This window comes from Camelus ferus, chromosome 24 (genome assembly GCF_009834535.1).
Source record: "Camelus ferus isolate YT-003-E chromosome 24, BCGSAC_Cfer_1.0, whole genome shotgun sequence".
NCBI classification, from domain to species: domain Eukaryota; kingdom Metazoa; phylum Chordata; class Mammalia; order Artiodactyla; family Camelidae; genus Camelus; species Camelus ferus.
In genome coordinates this window covers 9,953,355-9,975,312 of record NC_045719.1, presented here as the reverse complement: position 1 = coordinate 9,975,312, position 21,958 = coordinate 9,953,355, and the positions used below count along the sequence as shown (strand labels likewise).

At 40.6% G+C, this 21,958-nt stretch overlaps 1 protein-coding gene across 4 annotated transcripts in view; it reads left to right on the top strand.

Annotated features, from left to right (window-relative positions):
* OSBPL1A (oxysterol binding protein like 1A) overlaps positions 1 to 21,958 on the top strand; it is a 146,449-nt gene that overhangs the window by 101,659 nt on the left and 22,832 nt on the right. For 3 of the 4 annotated variants that reach the window (XM_032467154.1, XM_032467151.1, XM_032467152.1), the window contains one exon: positions 18,755 to 18,830. In XM_032467154.1, coding sequence (XP_032323045.1) covers positions 18,755 to 18,830 — 76 coding nt within the window. Of the gene's footprint in view, positions 1 to 15,141; positions 15,163 to 18,754; positions 18,831 to 21,958 lie in introns of those variants that run through there. The other variant, XM_032467153.1, reaches the window with a different exon arrangement.

Genomic DNA, 21,958 nt, shown 5'->3' with positions numbered 1-21,958 from the left:
CTTACTCCCTGACTCACAGTACTTGTTGCTCTGGAAAGTAGGGGGCTGTAATTAAAAAAAAAAGTGTCACCAGAAGCTCAGTGCAGCTCTCCTCTGGGGCCTGACTTTTAACAAGCTGGACACAAGCCTGTCTCAGTAGCCCGAGTGAGAAGACCACCAGGGACCATGAAGCAGTAAGAAGCTCGAGGAGCAGCAGTTGGGAGAGAAGATGTGGATCCTCTAAGAGACATGGAGGCTGGGCCAGGGTACCGCTGTGCTGCAGGGCAGGCAGACTGCTGGCAGTCCTGGAACTGCAGGCGTCTGTCATCAGAGGGCACGGAGATCAGACGCCTGGAACAGACTAGCGAGCGGGATGGCAGTAGCTAGAGCAGAGGAGCAAAAGCCAGCAGGCCGCTCGGATGACACAGGACACCCGTGTCTCCCGTAGAAGCACATCTGAGAGTCTGTGACCGGTAAGAGGGAGTGCCAGCCTGGCAGGTGGGTGCAGAAGAGTTCAAAAGATAGCCCAAACAGTAAGCAGAAACCTGACCTAGGACTAACAGACTGGTAGGCTGTGGGGTCATTGCGGGTATGTTAGTAAGAAAAAAAAAAAAAAGGCAGTATGAGTCCAGATTCATGATAATTATCTTCACAAAACCAGGTGGACTTGCCTAGCTTGTTGCCAGGAATTACTCTGGGAAAACAGGAATCTTTCTATAGAAATCACCTCTTCCTGCCCAGGTTTAAAAAGCAGGTGGAAGAGGAGTTGCTATTTTGGAAGGAGGGGCTAAGGCTCTGAGGCCCACAGGCCGTCCCTGTATCCTGCCTCTGACCCCTGAAACACCTCTGGGGGCTTGGAGCCCTTTAAAACACGTTTGGAAAAACACGCAGACTCTTCCCACTTCTCCTTCTGTAGGCAGATGACGGCGAGGTGCACATTCACCCGACTCCGCGGGCTCACTCAGCTGTTCCAGAGCAGCGGTTTTCAGGGACGAATGAGAGCGGTTTTCTAGGGCAGCTATAGTCTGTACAGATAGGCTTGAATGAACAAAACAGCAAGCAGCTAATGAATTTATGTTGTTTGCCTAGGGTATGAAAAAAACAAAGAATATACTTTCAGGCATATAATCCCATTTTTAAAACTTTCATGGAAATTTTCAAAGGTACGAATAGAATAATGAACCCTTCAAACCATCATGTATCTTCAGCCTTTATCATGTACCCAACTTTGCTTCATCTGCAGACCTTTCCATCTCCCATGCCCACATAATTTTAAAAATTATTTCTAAAATTATATTAAATCCAAGGTACAGCATATTTTTGCTTTTATTTCTATTGCCCTGGGAGACTGACTTAAGAAAATATTGCTGTAATTTATGTCAGAGAATGTTTTGCCTGTGTTCTCTTTGAAGAGTTGTATGCTGTCACATCTTATGTTTAAGCCATTTTGAGTTTATTTTTGTGTATATGAGGGAGTGTTCTAATGTCATTGATTTACATGAGGCTGTCCAGCTTTCCCATCACCACTTGCTGAAGATACTGTCTTTTCTCCATTGTATATTCTTGCCTCCTTTGTCAAAGATTAATTGACTGTAGATGTTTGGGTTTATTCTTAGTCTCAATTCTGTTCCATTGGTCCATATGTCTGTTTTTATGCCAATACCATGCTGTTTTGATTACTGTAGCTCTGTAGTATTGTCTGAAGTTTGGGAGGTTTATGCATCCAGCTTTGTTCTTTTCCTTCAGGATTGCTTTGGCAGTTCTAGGTCTTTTGTGATTTCATATAAATTTTAGGATTATTTGTTCTAGTTCTGTGAAAGATGTCCTGGGTAATTTCAGTAGGGATCACATTAAATCTGTAGATTGCTTTGGGTTAGTATGGCCATTTTAATAATATTAATTCTTCAAATCCAAGAGCATGGGATATCTTTCCATTTCTCTGAATTGTCTTCAGTTTCCCTTATCAATGTTTTATAACTCTTAGCATATAGGTTTTTCACCTTGGTCAGGTTTATTCCTGAGTATTTTGGTTTTTTTGGATGTGATTTTAAAAGGAATTTTTTAACTTTTCTGATTTTTCATTGTTATTTTAAAGATGTGCAACAAATTTTTGTAAATTAATCTTGTATCTTGCTGCTTTGCTGAATTCATTAGTTTCTGTATGGAGTTTTTAGAGTTTTCCTTATATAATATCATGTTATTTGCACATAATGACAATTTGACCTGTTCCCTTCCAATTTGGATCCTTTTTATTTTTCTTGTCTCATTGCTGTAGCTAGAACTTCAATACTGTGTTGAATAGAAGTGGTGAGAGGGGGCATGTTTGTCTTGTTCCAGATTTTACTGGGAATGCTTTCAGCTTTTCACCATTATATTGGCTGTGGGTTTGTCATATATAGCTTTTATTATGTTGAAATATGTTCCCTCTCTACCCACTTTGGTAAGAGTTTTTATATTTTGAATGAATATTAAATTTTATCAAATGCAAAGCCTTTATTCTTATGAAGTGTCTATTTCTGAAATAAGGGAGGTTTACCATCTTTTTAAGATCTGTTTGTATTCCTTTTTCTGTGAGTTGCTGATACTTCTTGCCCATTTTTCTCCTGAACCGTTGAACTTAACAATTTTCAGGTGCTTCATATATTATTACAGAAACTAGCTTTTTGTATGTGATATGAGTTGAAAAATTTTTTTCCGCAGGTTTCTCAAAAGGGAGGATAACTCTTAGAAAAATATCTAGTTCTTATCACATAGCAGGTAACTACCACATAATTCTTACCACCATATGCTCTTTGAAAAAAATACGTGAACTAGAAAAGTGTAGTTATGAAGAACTACCTGAGTTTGAATCCCACATAGACCACATTCCTGACTTTAAGCAAGTTATAATCACTTTGAAACTCAACTTATTCTGTAAAATGGCTATAATAATCAGACCTACCTTGTTGGCTTATTGTGATAATTAAGTGAGATAATCTATGCAAAGGTGTCATAGTGATTTTAACTAATTAAATCTCAGGTGCTGTTGTAAGTAGAAAACTGATAAACCTCAAGCTAAAGTGAGTAAATGGAATTGTTTTCTCTGTGTATTTTAACATACAAGGAAAGGTATTTGTATAGATTTTAGACGTTTACTTTGACCTTTGAAACTGAAATTTGGGGAACAAGTAGCTTAAGTGTTGATTCTGGAATAACATTATTTTCTTTCGGTAAATGTGAACTAAGGAAAACTGTCCCCCCATTTAATGTCTTCTGTGGTTGATTTCCATTTTATTTTATAAGGATATTTCATAGCAGTGGTTAAATTGAAACATGATTTTTCTTTTTATTGAGATTACAAAGGTGTGGCTGGCCTCCACCAAGCTGGTTGTGAGCTTACGTTGTCAGAAGTGTAAACAAGAAGCTCTGTTATTCATTCCTTAGTCCCTTGGTACTACCTTCCCCATACAGAGGTCTCATTACTTCTCCGTTCGATCCCTAGGCTTTCTAAATCTCTTAGGTAAATATCCAATTTCTATTTCAAGTTTGCTTTATATGCACTTATAATCCTCAGAATGTCAAAAGAAAGAAGAAGTTAAATATTAACTAAAATGTGTATTCTTGCCAGGTGTCCTGATGCTCTGTTTGAAGATGCGCCCTCCTTCCCCTCCACACACAGGAAAACCAGGTTCTTAGTGACTGGGAAGTATCTTTCAGTATAACCTAGTCCTTTAATGGTCTGCCTTATTCTGTTTACTCTGCCATTTCTTAAGTACAATAATTCATAGATTGGTCATCTTGACTTGTGATGACTGTGGGATTTGGTCTTTATAAATACACTGAAGTGTCTCCTTCCTGCTAGAGCTGTGCCAACTTAAATTTTGCCTGAAGGAGAAAACTGCCTCAGGGGACAGAGTCTTCGGTATTGTTTGCTGTGCCTGTTAACAAAGGAGGATTTTCCTCTTTCAGAAAACACCATATATAATAATAAGGATTTACAAGGTAAATGAGTGAAGTGACTGTTTTGAAAACAGTATAGAGATCCTTTAACAGTTTGTTTGCCTGGTGCCTTGAAAATCTTCAGAAAATTTGATTTATTCACATCTCTTTCCAAAACACATTCATTGCTTATAGAACATGATTGACCCTGATTGTGGGATATAACCTGCGGTTGAGTCATGTGGATGTGGCACCATGTTCAGCCAGAATTTGAAAGATGAGCGTGAACTTCCATCCTGCCATAGCAAGTGTTCTCAAAGCCAGTTCCTTGTTACTGTGGAGTGACTCACATTAATTACACATCCTGGTTCTCACGCAGGAAGCACTGCCTCTGCATCTGACAGATGTCGAAAACCTAAATGAGTGTAGCCAGGGCTGCATCCTGTCATGATATGTGATGGAACGTAATGCAACGTGTGCTAGAGCAGGCGGGGTACAGCCAGCTTTGAGGACGGGGTAGGGGACGGAGCCTGGTGGCATCCCAGTGCTGAAGCGAAGCAGCTTGCTTTCTGGGCTGTAAGAGGACACAGTTGGGGCAGTTAACACTTCTCAGCAAAACAGGCTTCTGTAGGTGAACCAAGTAGATAGTTTATAATCATAGATTCTCTATAGTTTTGTTGTACTTTTGTGCTTTGGTGTTGTGGGTCTTTGAATACCTTAAGTATATTGACAGAAATTCTAGTAGCCTAGGGTGTACTGTGATCATAAGACAGTCGAGAGCCATCAGCTTAATGTGCTTTCCTTTCTGCATTTGGTCCTGGCTCTGTGACTTTCTATAGCTGTATGGCTTTGGTCAGCATTTAGCTGTCCACAGGTCAGCTGCTTCATCTCTGACGTGAGCAGTAAGTCCCCACAAAAGCACAAGTCCAACAGCAGGATGATTAGTACCTAGTTGGTCTGGTTGCTAAAGTCTCTGTCTTCTGACTGTGCTATGTCAGCCCCAGATCCAGAGCTCCTTACAGTATTGTGCATAATATTCCTCTCTGCAGCATATATTTGGATTACAAATTGGTGCTTATAAGGTACTTTCACAAACTCCATGGCTCTTGGTTCTCAAAATACCTCTGAGTTATAGGCAGGGCAGATAGTATTATATCCTCAGTTTAACAGATGAAGAAACTGAAGCACAGAAAGTTGAACTGACTTGCCCAGGCGCTTTGCAGATAAGTGATAGGACCTGCATGCACGCCAGGTATTCTGACTCCAGAGCTTCTGTTCTTTTCTTAAAATTTAGAACCTTTATAGATGTCTAGAATAACAAAGATTTATATTCCTAGACAAATTCCCAGATTTGTATTCTGAAATGTAAAACGGTTTGTCCCAGCCTTTAATTAATGCAGCTGTTTGTTTCTTTTGTGTAATAATTTACAGAGAATGAACATCACAGTCCCAAAGCACGCATTAAGCACCCATCTGCTGTTGGCTCAGTGCTAGGCACTGTTACAAATTAAAGTGGACGTGGAACTTATTTTCTGGGCCTTTATACATTTCCATTTGTATTAACATGAGCGTACAAAAGAACACATGAACACATTGGAAGTTCTGCCAATTTCAAACAAACAGGGGCTAAAAACTTCTCTTGCTATAATTTTCGTTATCCACCAACCTCCTACCAAAGCAGGATTCTCCAAAGGATGCTGGAATGATAAAAGGTGTGATGTTTTCATAGAAATTATTTATTTCTCCTCAATAGCTATGCATTCTTTTATTAGTGAAAACCAAGCTTTTTGGTTGTTTTCCTTCAGGGTATGATTGACATTATCTTATTGGAAAGAACAAGAAAATCTCAGAAGGTGAGGTACGCTACTTCAGTCTGATTGTGTGTTTCAGGACACCGTGTAATCTTTGTTAGCAGAAGAAACCTTAGGAAAGAGGAAGATTGCTGTTCTTTGCAGTACAGATATGTCACTATGCTCAGAGCAATCAGAAAGGAAAAAGAGGGGAAACCGATGTTTACATCAGATAACGCCAGTGAAGGTATTATATGTCACAGAGCAGGAAGGAACCAGAAATTCAGTTCTCCCTAGAAATTCTATCCCTCTGATGGCAAGCAGTCAGAAAGGTCGCAGATCATTTTAAAAGGAAGCTAAATCAGGCTATTGAACTGGCTAAAGCAGATCCCAAATTGTTATGTTCATTGTGGAAAAATGGGTGTGCTTTAAAGGGAAATATGTCTAAAAAGTTCAAAGCCATGCAACAAGGCAGAGTGGTATGTGCAGAGCGATACTTGTATCACTCAGTGCATCTCTGCTTCTCTCTGCATCTTCTCTTGTTGCTAGCTATGTTTTGCATAGTCCCTAAACTCTTGTTTCGGGGACCTAAAGTCCTTGTCTGCAGTGTTGCAGGTAACACGCAGCCTGTTAGACACAGCCTTGCTCCAGAGTTGGTTCAAGGGTCAGCCATTGCCGTCCAGCGCTCAGATCTGCTCTGGGGTCTTGCTGTCCCTCGCACACCCCCTGCCAGACTCCTCATCCAGCTGGAGCCCATTCAGGTTCCAGGATGAGACATTGCTTAGTGTAGAGTCCAAGAAATTTCTATTGTAATCAGGAAAGGCTTCTCTCCCCTTTCCTGCCAACAAAATGACTAGCCATAGACAGTCTCGGGTCCTTTCTGGAATATGAGGAGGTGTTGGCAGATTTGTGCTCACCCTCTCCATGCCTCTCTGCTCCTTAGCCATCCGCACTGCAGGGGGCTCGGTCAGCCTTCAGGGGAGACAGGGCGGAAGGTAGTGGCTCTGACCTGTGTGGCATGCAGCCTGCATTCCATCAGTGTTCTCCGTCATTGAGATCACTTCCTTTAGGTCAAGATGACCTCACCATGATCTGCTGTCTTCATTTCAGTTAGTTTACGTCTGTTCCAGCTCCCACTGCATGAAGTCTTAGTGATTCTTAGAGGTAAGGGTGAGCAGAAAACATGCCCCCTGTCCCTAGGGTGAGGTCTGCTTTTCTGTGTCCTGCCCTCTTCCCATCTGTGCCAAACCCCATGAGGTAGGCTTGACGTGAGGGGGTCCTGCTCCCCAAAGGGACAGCTTCTCTCTGAACTGGTTCATAGATATGTTTTCATTAGCCTGTTTTGGCTTGGAAATGTGATGGTTCTACAGGCTTTCCTCTTAATTTAGTCATGCTGATAAACTAACAAGAGTAGGAAGTAAATTTACTGTGTTACTTGAAGTTAGACATGAGTTCTGAATTTTAGAAAGCCAGTAGGAAAATCAGTCTGAAATTTTGAATATGCTATTTTAAAATCAAAGTTTAAAATCAGAACAAATGAAACAAGGACATATAATCACCCTAATCTTTTTGCTGTGTAGGGCCAGATTTGTTAAGTGATAATCATAGGCTCTTTATTATTTGAGATCAAAAATGAAAAATAATCTTAGGAATACACAGCAAAATCAAATAGTAATATATAATTACATCAAATTATCACAGTAAGCTTAAAATAGGAAAACAAGTTGTTGGATATTTAAAAGATGCACAGAACCTAAAAAGGCATATGACTGCCCCCTTTCTCATCTCGTCTCATCTGAGACTTGTGCTGACCTGCTGCCAAGCCTCTGGGCTGATTTGAGTTGAGGATGTCTAGGAGCAGCTTAAATACCTGTCCAGCTGTCCCCAGCACCTTCTTGTCTGACTCAGCCCTAAGTGAGGTGCTGGTGTCTAGTAGGCTTCAGATGACGTTACCAGGATGCAGAGAGAACTTGCAGTTCCTCTGTTGGTCCGAATTCAAACCTGGAAGTTGGTAGAAGGTACATTACAGTATCAGTCATGCAAGAAAAGAGGTCTCTTTTGAAACTTGTCCAGGCTTGCTTCTGTTGAAAGGGGGATAGATAGATTTTAGGAATTTAACTGTATAGGTGAATTTTAGTTGTTTTGTGTTGATGTTAATATATTACACTTAGCATAATATTTCATATAGAAGGTGCCTTTGAAGATCTTACGTATCCACATATATTACAGCTAGTTTTAATTACTATTACATGACTGAGGAGTATTACGGGAAAGTTACATGATAAATGCATCATGGGACAGCTTATTCAGCCTCAGGCCCTGGTTTATAGAAAACTAACAGCCATGAAGTTTATCTCAGCAACGTTTACTGAGTACCTGCGGTGTTCCATCTGCAGGTTCAACACAGCATAGAGTCTAATGGTAAGAATTTCAGTAAATGCACAGTAACAATCTTGCATGTTCTCAAGAAGCGAGTGGAGGGTGAATAAGAGTGTTGCCTTCTCTATGATTCTTTGTCCTAACCAGGAGGGAGAAGGGGTAGAGGGGAGTGGTACCTTTCCAAAAATGGAACTTGATACTTTTCACATGACTTGTGAGTAAGAATACGCTTATCCATCAGTGATGAGGTCACTAGGCTTCTCCTCACATCACTTTCCTTTCAACCTTTTTAAGAGAATAGATTTGTGAACTGCGATTCCAGATGAACTCTGTAACATTATACATGATGGGTGAAAATAAGGCTTTTTATTACTATGATCATGTACTCTTGTAACATCATTTTAAAATCTAATGTTCAGTTTTGTGAATATAATTTAATTTTATAGTTTATTTTTAATGGCTTCCTTATTTGGAAGACTGTTTCATTTTGAATATCTAGTAAACATCAGTAGTGCCATTGAAATCAGATGATTAGATTCAAATAGAAGCTGTGTACATTAGGGTTATGTTTAAATTGGTACTTGTGGAAGAACGGATTTGGGAGAGAAGGAAAGAGGAATTCTGATAGCTGAGAGGAGAGATGCTAAGCACCTAATAATTGCACACAGATACACACACAGAAGTACAAAACACCTAATACATATGCACATGTGTGCACACAGATCTTCAGTGCTGCCATGATAAAGTCTGCTTCTCTATGAAATTATTAGATTGTTAGTTCATTCTTTTGATCTTGCATCAAAGGTTAGAATTAGGTTGTTGCTTGCTTTTCTAAATATCCAAATGAGTATTCTGCTCAAACTGATGATTCTTTCAGAATATTTAATAGCATGAACAAATGTTTAATTGTTAAGTGCAACTGAAAATGTGTGTTAAGGAATTTGGCTTTAAAACTGTTTTCTTAAGTGACTTAGAGGTGGAAAATTTGGTTATCTGTGTTCGTCATGCCGCATTTGCTCCTTATCCACCTCTCATTTTTTTCCGCTATTTTTTCTCTCCGTGGCCCATTTTAACTTCAGAAGACATTAGATATAACATGGAGCACCTGTTACGTGCAAGTTACTCTGCACCATGGGGATGCAGAGGAGAGCAAGACCTAGTCCACAGCCTCAGGGGCCTGAGCCTGGTGAGCGGCAGATGTGTAAGAAATTAACAGTGGGGGCGAGGGAAGATAGGGAAAATTAAGAATCGTGGGATTCAAGCAGAGCATGGAACCCCAGCCAACCTCAGTGCTTTAAGTTAGAACATCAGAGTAGCTTTTAAAATTCCGATGCGCATAGACAGCATCTTTGAGTTCGAGGTCATTCCCAAGTAGGTGCCGAGGAGAAGCCTGAACGGAGGAGCCGTGCTTGGATGTCTCCAGGCTGTGTTTGGTGAAGGCAAGTGCCCTCAAGTCTGAAGACAGGAGTCAGTTTTAATACTGTTTTATAATGGCAGTGGAATGTTTAAAGCACAATCAAATTAGGCTTGGGATTTGTTAATATATTCCCTTCCATCATTTCAGGTAAATGAAAAATGTTGTTTGGACACTTTCACCCAGGTTGTATGACGTTAAAACAAGGAATAGCAAGAGCTATTAAATGACGAGGAAAGGAACTTTACCAACAGCCCCTCCCATGTTGCTTCATTGTGCCCTAACCAAGTCTTTTTAAAGAACCTTTGTTTAAGATTCCCCTGCCCTAGAACCAGAGGTTCTGAGCCCAAGTCTGGAGTTTGAAAAATCTCCTCTGGCCACACCGGTATCTGATCACATGTGAGGCCACTGTGTCCTGTGTAGAGCCTTCCCCGGGGACTGGTGCTCATGTCACAGCCTTGCCACCGTCCTTTAGGGTAAGAGCGGTACTTCTTACCTGTTTCTCTGTGTAAACCTTTATCTAGTTGTGAATATTGTCCAGTAAACAGCCCTTTTTCTAGGTCATCTTTTGAAACTGTAATTAGTAAAAGTAAATTATCCCTCCAGAACATAGTAGCAGTTTTAAATCTTGACCAACTCAGATAGGAAAATGAGACGGTTTTTCCCTGAAATAGTTAATAGTAACATCAGTACCCACTGGATGTCGCGAGTTTCTGTCTCCCAGGCACTGGGCTGAGTGTTGTACAGCACTGACCAAGTCCCAGAGTGGAAAATGTTTTTAAAAAAGTATTTGACCACATAGTATATACATTACAGGTGTGTGTGTTATTAAACAGAATTCTCATTTATAATACCTGCTCTTGTTAGATGTTATATTCTGTTTCATTTTTCTTAAATGCCGGTTATATGAGTCATTAAATTGAGTTTACAAACCACCAATGAATAGGACTCAAAGTTTAAAAAATACTACTGTATGTGCATTGTTGCACTGGAACCTCACCATGACCATGTGACATAGTACTGTCGTTCTCTGTGTAGAAACACCGAGGCATAGAGTAGGGAGTCGCTTGTTCAAGTTTATGCAGAGTGGCAGTCTGCACTCTGAAACCCAAGTGCTACGGATCTGGAGCTAAAGAATTCCAGTTCGACCACTCATGGACAGGTTATTTCATTAATGAGTGTGTAATTTATAGGCTTATTTAGAGGCTTCAGTGAGGGGATGCTTGTTACGTGATTAACACGGGGTCTAAAACGGGGTAAACACTAAACATTAGCATTCACACACTTCATTCTGGTAGAATTCAGTTAGTTCAGGGATAATGTGATGCCCACAGCATTTGTGAAAATGGTGCTTTAAAAAAAAAAAACCACTGAACTTTTCCTCTCCTCCCTGAAGCATACAGATCAGTGGTCAAGGGTCTTTTGAAAGGAGATAGAAACTGGACTAAAACTAAATAAAAATGTAGACTGTTAAGATTCCTGAATGCGTGGGTAAGAGAATTGTTGGAGAGAGAGCTCCTCTGTCTTGAAGAAAGCAAACTGGGCGACCTCGCAGGCCCCGTTGTGGCAGGCATAGAGGCGAGAGGGCACAGAACTCTTAGAGGCACAAGGGGTCCACTGCGAATGGGCAGGGACAGATGCCTTAAAGGTACCTAGCTATTTATATGTAGAAATAGGGTCTTGAGATACACATACGTGTTTTGGTCATTTAAAGAATTAGAACATCGGGTTAAAAAAAAAACCTGGGTTGAGGGAAGAAGCCTTAAACCCAGAAGCTATTTTAAAAAATGATAAGACACATTTGCCTGTAAGTTTTTTTTTTTAAGCTATAAATGATTCTATTTGCAATCTAACTGAAAGATTAGTAAAAGACAAGTGGAAGATTAGTCTCTGTCAACAAATTCTTACAAATTGACAGAAAAAAAGCCAGAGGTTACAAATGATATAAAGAGACAGTTTACAGATGTGTAAATCCAGGTGGTCATTAAATATATGAAAAGATGTTCTACTTCACTGGTGGTCAAGGAAAAACAAAATAGCACTGTGGTATCACTTTCTAGTCTGACTGAGAAAACTTGAGTAAGAACACCCATTAACACCAATTGTTGCTGGTGGGGAGAGAGGGGAGGTGCCGTCATGGATGATTGATGAAATAAAATTGTTAAAATCTTTTCAGAAAGCAATCGGGCAGCATCCCCGGAAAAGTAAAACAGAGATACTTTTTGACCCAGCAGTCTTACCACTGGTACTCCCTGCCATAGAAATGAAAACATTAGGTTTAATTAGCAATGCAATATATTAAGATGATTTTACTGCATTGTTTGTTTTGGCAAAACAATGAAAACAGTGAATGCCTTTCATGGAGAATGGCAAAATATACTTTGATAGACAGTATTCTTGTCATAGAATATGACTCATTCATTAAAAGGATTAGTTTACCATTTAACTGGAACAGATTTCCACAAAGTACTGAAAGGGAAAAGCAAACCATGGAGAAGTGTGTATAACTGGTATTCTGTTTTGGAATCTTGAAGTCAGAAAGCCGCTTTGTGTGTGCACACGTGCACACTTTGTTTGTGACTCTCTGAGAAAAGGTAAGAGTATGGAAAAATACATAGCAGGTTTTTAACATGGGTTACAGGGTGGTACAGTGGTGGCAGAGATGAGGATGTGGGGTGACAAGCAAAAAGAACAGGGGGAGAAAGACTGTTAAACCAGGCATTCATGATACACTACTTATACAAAGTTACATGTATGGGCCTGTGTCTCTGTGCATAAAGATACACTTACATCTATCACCTTGAAGGGGTATCCTCTTATATTATTATTTAGTTTAAAAAAAAAAACAAACCCTGTGACTTCTAGGGTAATATATCAAAAAATATCTCTACTTGTATGTGCTCGTGCAGGGAGAAGAGTGTGGAGGGCGGCACCCCAGGCTGTCACATTGGTATCGGAGGTGGGAGTAGCTTGTTCTTTATCTTTATGGATTATTTCACCTGGTATATAATAACGTATTATTTTGTAATCTGACAAATGAGCGCATACTTGTTACCCCAGTGTAATTATGTTTACTTCCGTGTGGTAAATGCTTGTGAAGATTGTTTATGTTCTGTGTTGCCTTGGTTTTGATACAGAACTTGAATTTCTAAAAGCATAAGAATGAGATTACAAAACTTTATATGAGTGAAGAGATTTGCCTTTTTATCTGGCTTGACTATTAATAGGACTGGGAAGTGGTTTTATCTTGTCCATAGGGAAAATATTGGAAGATAGATGTTTATTTAGAGTTTCACATATACATTAAGATCATAACATATATAGTCTTCCCAGGCAGGTAGGTTTGGTTTTGGCAGATTATACCGTAAGCAGAATCAGAAGACCAGTGTTAGACTTGGAAAAAGTTATTTGCAGTATAGGTGGTGAATAAAGTATTTATAATATACAAGGAGCTCTTATATATTGAGAAGCTAAAAATCAATGGGCAGATGGTATCACCAGTGATTGCGAATGTTTTCATCTCAATATGTCTGTACTTTGTGAAAATAACGAAGAATCTTTTTAATTCTTTAAAAACCAATGTACAGGTAAGAAAACTGAAACTTCATTTCCCAGAGACACTCTCTGTCCCAGGCATTACTTAACACAGATCTAGCTGCCAACTCAGGCAGCTTGTCCAGCCGTGTCGTCTGGACTGGGGGTGGCCGAGGCAGGAGCCCGAGCTGCGGCCCTGCTTCCTTCTCTCCCCTCCTCCGAGTGAAAGACGCCCACCCACGCATGCTGGTGTTCCGGTGGGCTACGGACATCCTCAGACAGGGCCCCAGCACAGCTCGGCGGCCTCATGAAAACAGAAGCACACCTGAAACCCCGGGCAGCTGATTTCAGCCAAAGCTGGCTTTGTAATAATCCTTCTCTACTCTTGGTCAGAGGGTCTCCACGAGCGCACAGTGTCTGTCTAACCCAGCCATCTGTGGGCAGGAGCGGGCAGGCCGTGGCCCTGCGTGGCCTGGGGGACTGAGCATCTGCGCAGTTCACGTGCGTCTGAGAGGCTCCATCAGGCTCAGCCTCCCATATAGTGTCCGCCATCCAAAAGCATCTCCCAGAGATCTGGGGGACAGCGATCCCCTGAACTTGCACAGCCTTTTCAGAGGAAGGGGGATTCCAGCACTGCGTTTGTCAGTCACACTGCCCAAGTTAATTTGGTTCATCTTGGGCTCTGGATACAACCCTGTGCAGCAGGGAGTGATGGCGGGGCCCCCAGCTGAGCCGTGTGCATCACGGAGATAAAACTACTGCGATGGGACCTTCACTTAAAGACCAGTTATTGTGGTGTTGTGTGGATAGTCATAATGGCATCTGTATGGCTGAAAATAGAACCAGGGCATATCACTCTCAGTCCCTGGTACAGCGTGTTTTCTCTCTGTGGGAAGGAAAAAAGGAAGCATAGAATTCAGGATAATGACTCTCAGATAAACTTGAAGGGAAGAGAATAATTGATCTATGCTTTCAGCCTGGAAAGTCTGGTGCTTGCTCTCTGCTGTTCTTACTTCTGCCTGGAGTCATACGTCCCCGTCCAACATCATTAGGGAATTCTTTTTCTCCCCCCATCGGTGGAGGGAGTGAAAATTTAAAATACAGAACCACGTCCTTTTCAGTACAAATCCTTTAAAACATTTTTTAATGTACCTAATTAAAAAAACTTTTCCCTCTACTTTAAATATATCGCAGGTTTAGCATTTTCCTGATGATTATGCTGTGGACTCTTGTCTCTCATTGACTTTAGACTCTTATAATTGAGCAATTCTTTGCTCTTCCCCCATAATCTTAGAGCAGTACTATCCTTTTGTTTTCAGAAGTAATCACAGAAATCCATAATGTCCAATAGTAGCCACTAGCCACTGGTTTTTGTGCACTTGGTAGATGGCTAGTGTGACTGCAAAACTGAATTTCTGGTCTCATTTAATTCTAATTAATACAGGCTTATTATGTTAATTTTGTAATATAGTTTGTAACAATGAAGCAGTATAAAATATTTTTCCATTAAACAGAACTTGATTGCTTTGGTAAGACTACATTTCACTTTGTTAAACATACAGTAGCTAAACCGAGATGCACTCTGAAGTGTAAAATACACACTGGATTTTGAAGATGTGGAATGGGAAAATAGTATAAAATATCTCATTAATAGTTTTATATCGATTACATGTTGAAATGCTAATATTTTGGACATACTAAGTAAAGTATAGTATTAAAATTAATTTATCTTGTTTCCTTTTACTTTTTAAAAAAATATATAGCCACTACAAAATTTAAAATTATCTGTGAAGCTCTCCTATTACTACAACAGGCTTCTCAGCTTTGGCACTACTGACATTTGGGGCTGGGTAATTTTTTGTTGTGGGGGCCTGTCTTGTTCCGTGTGGGGTGTTTAGCCACATCATCTTGGCTTAGGAGATGGAGACCAACTTCCCGCCCAGTGCAGGAGTGGCTTTCTGGGCCCTGACTGAAAGGGATTCTCTAACATCTGTTTGAAACCCTTCCCTAATGAGACTCTCTTGTCTCCCCTAGTTTGGAATTGATTATAAGATAGGTCTTCATGTCACCTGTCCTGTAACTTCCACCAGTGGGCCTAGTCCTGAGCTCTGGAGCAGCACAGGATAAACAGGATTCATCATGAATGAGGTAACGTGTACCAGAAGACCTTACAGATTCTTAAGCTCATTCAGCAAGTACTTAAACTCCTCCTCTGTGTTAGGCCTTGCCCTGGGCACCAGGATAGAGCAGTAGGCGAAACGTGTGTTTTCCAGAAGCTTACCTACTCCTTGGGGGATGTGGTCAGGAAGTACGCAGGAGACCTGTGGTGCGTCACGAGTTGATCAGTGCGGTGGAGGGAAAGGTGTGCAGGGACTGCTGGCGGGGATGGGTGATGGGGGTGTTGTTGCTCCTGCACCCCGGCCCTGTCCTCTAATACCCCAAGACCTCTGTCACGCCTACTGTCCCCCAGACCTCCAGTTTCTTCTAGGCTACACATTTCCTCCAGCCATTGCTAATGAGATGTTCTCCACACACCTTTGCCTGGCCTCCTGTGTAAGGGTGTTAAGGTTCCTTTTCAGAGTGGTGCACAGGTCTGGATCCCAGCTCTGGCAGAGCTGCCCTTGGGAATATTCTGGCTCTGTTCTCCTTTTGGCAGCCTCATCACGCTGTCGATTTAGATGCGGTCAGCAGCCCTGAGGTCATTTACCGGCCCGGCTTCTGCACGGCCCGCGTTCCCCTTGCTGCTTCTGATCGGTGCGCTGCTGCCCGCCTCGTGGTCGGAAGGAGGGTGTGCATTTGGCACTGCGTGTCCTACACAAGAGAACAGCCCTGACTTCGTGATGGCCCTTGCCCTGTTCCAGTCCCCTTCACCCCTGCTTTCTGGCTGTGTTCCAGGGTAGATCATTCATGTTGCCGGTAACCTAGCTTCCTCATTAATGAGTCATTATTACATTTCATAAAGCACCATGGAGAGTTACATGCAGGAGAGTGAGTATAGGGTATTTCTGGGTGGGATTGTTGGCCGGCAACCCTGAGATGATTTCTAAATTGGATATAAAAATAAAGCTTGAATGTCTCTTCTCTTCTGCTTTCTTCCAAAATATTTGTTTTTCTGCTCTTCTTCCCTCTAACATCAGAGTAGTAACATACATATACATTTAATGTAAGCATTTGTTGGGGGGAATTACAGCCCCTCATTCAGTCTTCACAAAGCTTATTTCGGGCTCATAGCTTCCTAGTTAATATGTTACATTTCTGATTTCTGACTGACTGTTTCATAGACAGAAGATGAGAAATTTAGTTTGTATACGTCTCTCAAACTGTGTTATACATGCAAATGGTAGATAATGGCGTGGATTCTATCCCTGAATTCACTCGTTCACGTCACAGAGATTGATGGTCTCGGACTGCAGAGAGTGTGATTTAAATACCATCTGTGGCCACTTACCCAGCAGGCTGGTTAGAAGCCAGATCTGCCAAATGAGCATTGTGCGTTCCTGAAAAAGAAATCGGAAGAATTTTACCATGGAGGATCTTAAAATATTATGTGTTTAAAAACTGAAAATTTTATTAACTTCTATAACGCAAAGTAGTTTATAGAACAGAGGTTCTTTAGAAGGTAAAAATTTTAATTTAACATTTTCTTTAATATTTTACTTACATGGGTTTTTTTTAACATTTTTTATTGAGTTATAGTCATTTTACAACGTTGTGTCAAATTCCAGTGTAGAGCACAATTTTTCAGTTACGCAGGAACATATATATATTCATTGTCACATTTTTTTCTGCTGTGAGTTACCATAAGATCTTGTATGTATTTCCGTGTGCTATACAGTATAATCTTGTTTATCTGTTCTATACATGGATATGTTTCAAACAGCACCTGGAAAATCAGCATCCCTCACCATAACCTAAGATAATGGAAAAGAAGGCATTATCTTACCATAAGGGTGTTTCAGGAAGTGGTACTGGGCCCCTCCCACCCCTCCCCCGGAGGTGCTGAGGCCCCAGGAAGCTGGGCCCACAGACCCTTTGTTGCTGACAGCCACCCTCCTTCTGGCTACTTTCCAGGCCCTGCAGAGGTGTTAGAAATGCCCCTTCTGTAGAGGTTAATTTGCAAAGGTCTCCCAGTATATCCAGAGTTGCTGAGTTATGTCCAATGTCAGTGTCTTTGGGCCTAAAATTTACTTTGGCTTTTAGAATTGTTTGCATTTTCCCATTTCATTTCTTAAAAACCTTAAGCTAGGATGACATTTTTGTTTACATTATTTAACAGCTAAGTGGTTTATTGAGTATCAGAATATGGTAGGTCTGTCTTGAACCAAACAGCAGCGTCAGACAGGTTAGTACATGAAAGGACAGCGTACCTCTGAGGTGGTCCAAACAGCTGGGCATCAAAACAGGAGGACTAGGAGAATTCAGATCTGATAGTACTGAAGCCGTAGGGCAGGTTGACCTGCTGCGAAATTTTTCAGGGGCCAGAATAGCAGTGAAGGATACAGCCCCAGGTTGACCCTATTTTAGCCTATGAAGATGCACATTTTTCCCAGTTTTATTGAGAAACAATAGACATCACTGTTTAAGGTGTACAGCACAATGGTTTGATTTACACATACTGTGAAGTGATTACCACAGTAGATTTGGTTAACATCCATCATCCTATACAGGTGCAGTAAAAAGAAAAAAATTTTTTTTCTCTGTGATGAGAACTCTTAGGAGCTACTCTCACCAGCTTTCCCATATATGTCTCATTTATGTCTTACTTACAGTGTTACCTCTAGTCAGCATGTTGTACATTACATCACTAGTACTTATTTATCTTATAATTGGAAGTTTGTACTTTTCGACCACCTTCCTTTAATTTACTTTCCCGCCAACCCCTGCCTTTGGCAACCACAAATCTGATCTTTCTTCTGTGAGTTGTTGTTGGGGTTTTTTGTTGTTGTTATTAGATTCCATGTGTAAGTGAGATCATGCAGTATTTGTCTTTCTCTGTCTAACTTATTTCACTTAGCATAATACCTTCAAGGTCCATTCATTTTGTTGCAAATGGTAGGATTTCCTCATTTTTAATAGCCAAATAATATTTCATTTTGTGTGTGTGTGGTATGCATGTAAAGCATGAAGTTATGGTATGTATATATGTACATATACACACACATAAACATACACACACACACATACACATATACCACAACTTCTTGATCTAGTCATCCATCAGTGGACACTTACGGTTGTTTCCATGTCTTGGACTATTGTAAATAGTGCTGCTGTAAACATGAGGGGGCAGACATCTATTTAAGTTAGTATTTTCATTTCCTTTTAATATATTCCCAGGAGTGGAATTGCTGGATCATATGGTAGTTTAATTTTAGTTTTTTGAGGAACCTTCATACGGTTTTCTACAGTGGCTGTACCAGTTTACAGCCCCACCAACAGTGCACAGTGTTCCCTTTTCTCCACATTTCCACCAACATTTGTAATCCCCAGTCTTTTTGGTGATAGCCATTCTAACAGGTGTGAGGTGATATATAGCTCATTGTGGTTTTATTTAGCATGCCCCTAATGACTGGTGATCCTGAGTAGCTTGTCATGTGCCTGATGGTCATTTGTATACAATGCAGATTTTTATGGTGTGTCTATATGTGTATGCCTGTGGCTTTCATGTGAATGACAAGTAGTTTTCCCCTAATGTCACTGGTATTAAAATTAAATCTTCATTTTTCTTTTCTTTTTCCAGAACAAGCTTGCCTTCCCCTATGTTTTCCAGAAATGACTTCAGTATCTGGAGCATCCTCAGAAAATGCATTGGAATGGTAAGTTAACTATGTGTTCTACAGTATTGAGCTGGTATGTGTTCCATGCATATCCATTGGAAGGGAATCTTAATGTCGGCCTACAAGTGATGAACAGCAGTGTTCATGGAAACTTTTGAGGATCAGAAATAAGGAAAATTCTTATACTAGGTTTTCCTGACAGAATTTTAACCACTCTTTATGCCATTTGATACGACATTAATGTGATTTTTCATTGTAAGGAAATAGGAAAAGAAAATGTTCTTTCCTCTTGTCTCTCCACATTTGTATTTCCCATAGAATTACCTAGAAATTCTCTCAGAAAGAACAGACTTCCCACAGTATAGAATATAATTTCACTTACGCATCTGTGTACAGAGCAGGTTTGTGTACTTTGAATTTGTAAATGTGGTATGCATTAGCTACTTGGAATGTGTCTCTGCTTCGTTATCTGTGCAGGTGGATCTGAGTTTTGGGGGGAGGGCAGCAGTTGGCGAAATTTACTATCACGTAAATCCTTGGGTTCCTTTAAAGAGTAGTCCACATCACCAACCTGATATCAGCCAGACTAGAATTGTGAGTAAAGTTCTCTTAATTCTTCTTGCATGGCCTTTGAACAACTAGAATGGTGAAAATTTAAAAGCATATGAGTCCTGAGCTGCTAAAGAATCTGCCTGGACATTACCTTTCTTAATTTTGCAATTTAGTGTACAACCTGGGAATACTTCAAGAATTTTCCTCATACTGAGAAGCACAATCACTTTCTAAACATTTTCGTTCTGATGCTTGAAACCCTTTTAGCTGCTGGTGTGCCCACTTTGGCATTTTTCGAATGTCTCTGTTCTCTGCATGGGGTAGGGTGATCTGCGACTTCCTAAATGTAATTTCCAAGATGCTAATCCCAGAAACATTTATTTTAAACAAATATTCTTATCCTCCTATGTGGAGAGTAATTCGGCTAAGCTTTCTATAGCTGGGTAATGAGATTTATCCCAGCCTTGCTGCCCCCCATCTGTGAGACCCTGGGCAAGTTGCCATGCATCCCTGAGTAGCACTTCCTCCTGTGTAAAATTAGGAGAATAATTTGCACCTTATAGGTGTGTTGAGAGATAAATAAGATAATTTGTGTAAAATGTCTCAGACAGACCATGATTTAGCTTAGTACTCAATATTATTATTAGCTGTTAATCACACATGAGAATCAGAACACCTGAGCTCTGATTTTATTTTGACAAACCAGATGTCTCAAGGCAAATGTAAATATTCTTAAATAAAATGTCAATTATGTATATTAGTCTCTTAAGAACTGAAATCTTCAGGACAAAAATTAATACTTGTATTCTACTGAGTTAACATTTTTCAGACCCTTAGGTTGACGTATTTATCATTGTGATCCAAAATGTACCTCTGTGTGTGTGTGTGTGTGTGTGTGTGTATATATATAAAATTACAACCAGTTTCACAGAAGAATGCTCATCATTACAACAAATGTTTTCTGTTAAATTAGATTAATGCTGATTCCAGCTCATTAAATTGATTTCGTAACCTGCGGATGAGTGAAACCCCTAGTTGCCGTCGACTTGGTGCCACGTCTGTCTAAGGCTGTTCGGTCAGCAGAATTTGTATGAAAACTGCAGGTGTGGTTTAGTCTTTTTGGCCTTCAGGGAAAGTACAGTTTTCTGTATTTCTGTTGCTTCAGTCTGTCTCCTACCACCTCCTGTCTCACTGGGTGTGAGAGTTAGTCGCAGTGTCATGAGTTTGTTCAGGCTAGTGACCAATAATCGTCTAGTTTATGCCTAAAGCAAGCATTCTGTCTGAATGGAGACTAACCATTCTCTTAAACGATAGAAATATTGGCTTGTACCTGTCATGCTTAGAAAGATACTCTGTTTCTGTAGAGGAATGATTTTACTTTTATTTTTAGGTGCAGGACTGTTTGTACAAATAAATACTTAAGGCTGAATTGTAAATAAAAGCAAATAAAAGCAGAGCTGTTTGGGTAGAAAGGGTATACCACAGGATGTTTTCAAACTTGTATCCCTAGAAGTTACTGAATAAAGTCACAGAGAAAGATCAGCAAGGGAGATAATATTTTGGGAAAATGTTTTCTGCTGAGGTTTTATCAGAGACTAACATCCTACAGGAACACATTATAACGTGGACTGAGGAGCAGTCATGTGGCACTTGGAGGCCTTGTTCTTGGGCTCTGTCGTGCGCCTCCCCTCTCGTGGGCAGCAGGAACAGTCAAGGTGTAAGTGTTGAGCAACCACAGAGATTAAAGCACAGTGTATTCTTGAAAGAGAAATGTAAGTAACATCACTAGAATAAAAATTTTAAAAGTAATTTTTGGTATCGACCCCTCCAATATCTGCCTCCTACCTCCCAAAAGATAATAGATCAAAAATGGGAAAATGTTAGTATCCATAGATTTTATTATATACTTCATAATGAAGGCACTTTAAAAAAAAATCCCCCGCTGCACTTTTGTGATTCTGTTGTGCTTAATGATCCAAACACTTCAGGTCCTTTCGGTGCGGGTAAATCTCAGTCAGAGAAGCTACACACATACCCTTCAGCTGACTCTTCCTGTAGCTTCACATTCCCAGTATCTTAATTTCATAATAATAAGTCTTTAAAGTAGCGGAGGAAATGTGATCATGGAAACAGCTTTTCGTGATGTCTCTGTCGGCTTGAGGAGCACACCAGGTGAGAGTGGGCGTGTGAGCAGTCCTGCTGGAAACCGCCCACGGTCCACACTCAGCTGGGGTCTGGTCCCCACGTTTTTCAAAAATCAATGCCCCTCATTTATGGTGGTATAATTCTATGGCCGAGTATCATTGTTTGGAAGACATGCTTTTTAAGAGCTCGTGATAGGTGCATATCTGGCAGGCATGGTCTCATGTGATTCCTTCCTCATCAGGAAGGAACGTCAGTGTCTTCTTCAGGCGGGCGTCATCCTGGGCCTCAGTGCCCATGCCGCACCTCCTCCGGCCGGGCTCACCTTGCCCATCCTCCTCCACTGGCACATACATACACATTTTCCTTTGCTTTTTTCTAGAAAAGAATATAGAGACTTAGATTTCCAAAACTAATGACACCCTTTTTTCTCCCAATCTGTTTTGGACAGGATTATGTTACCCATAATTATG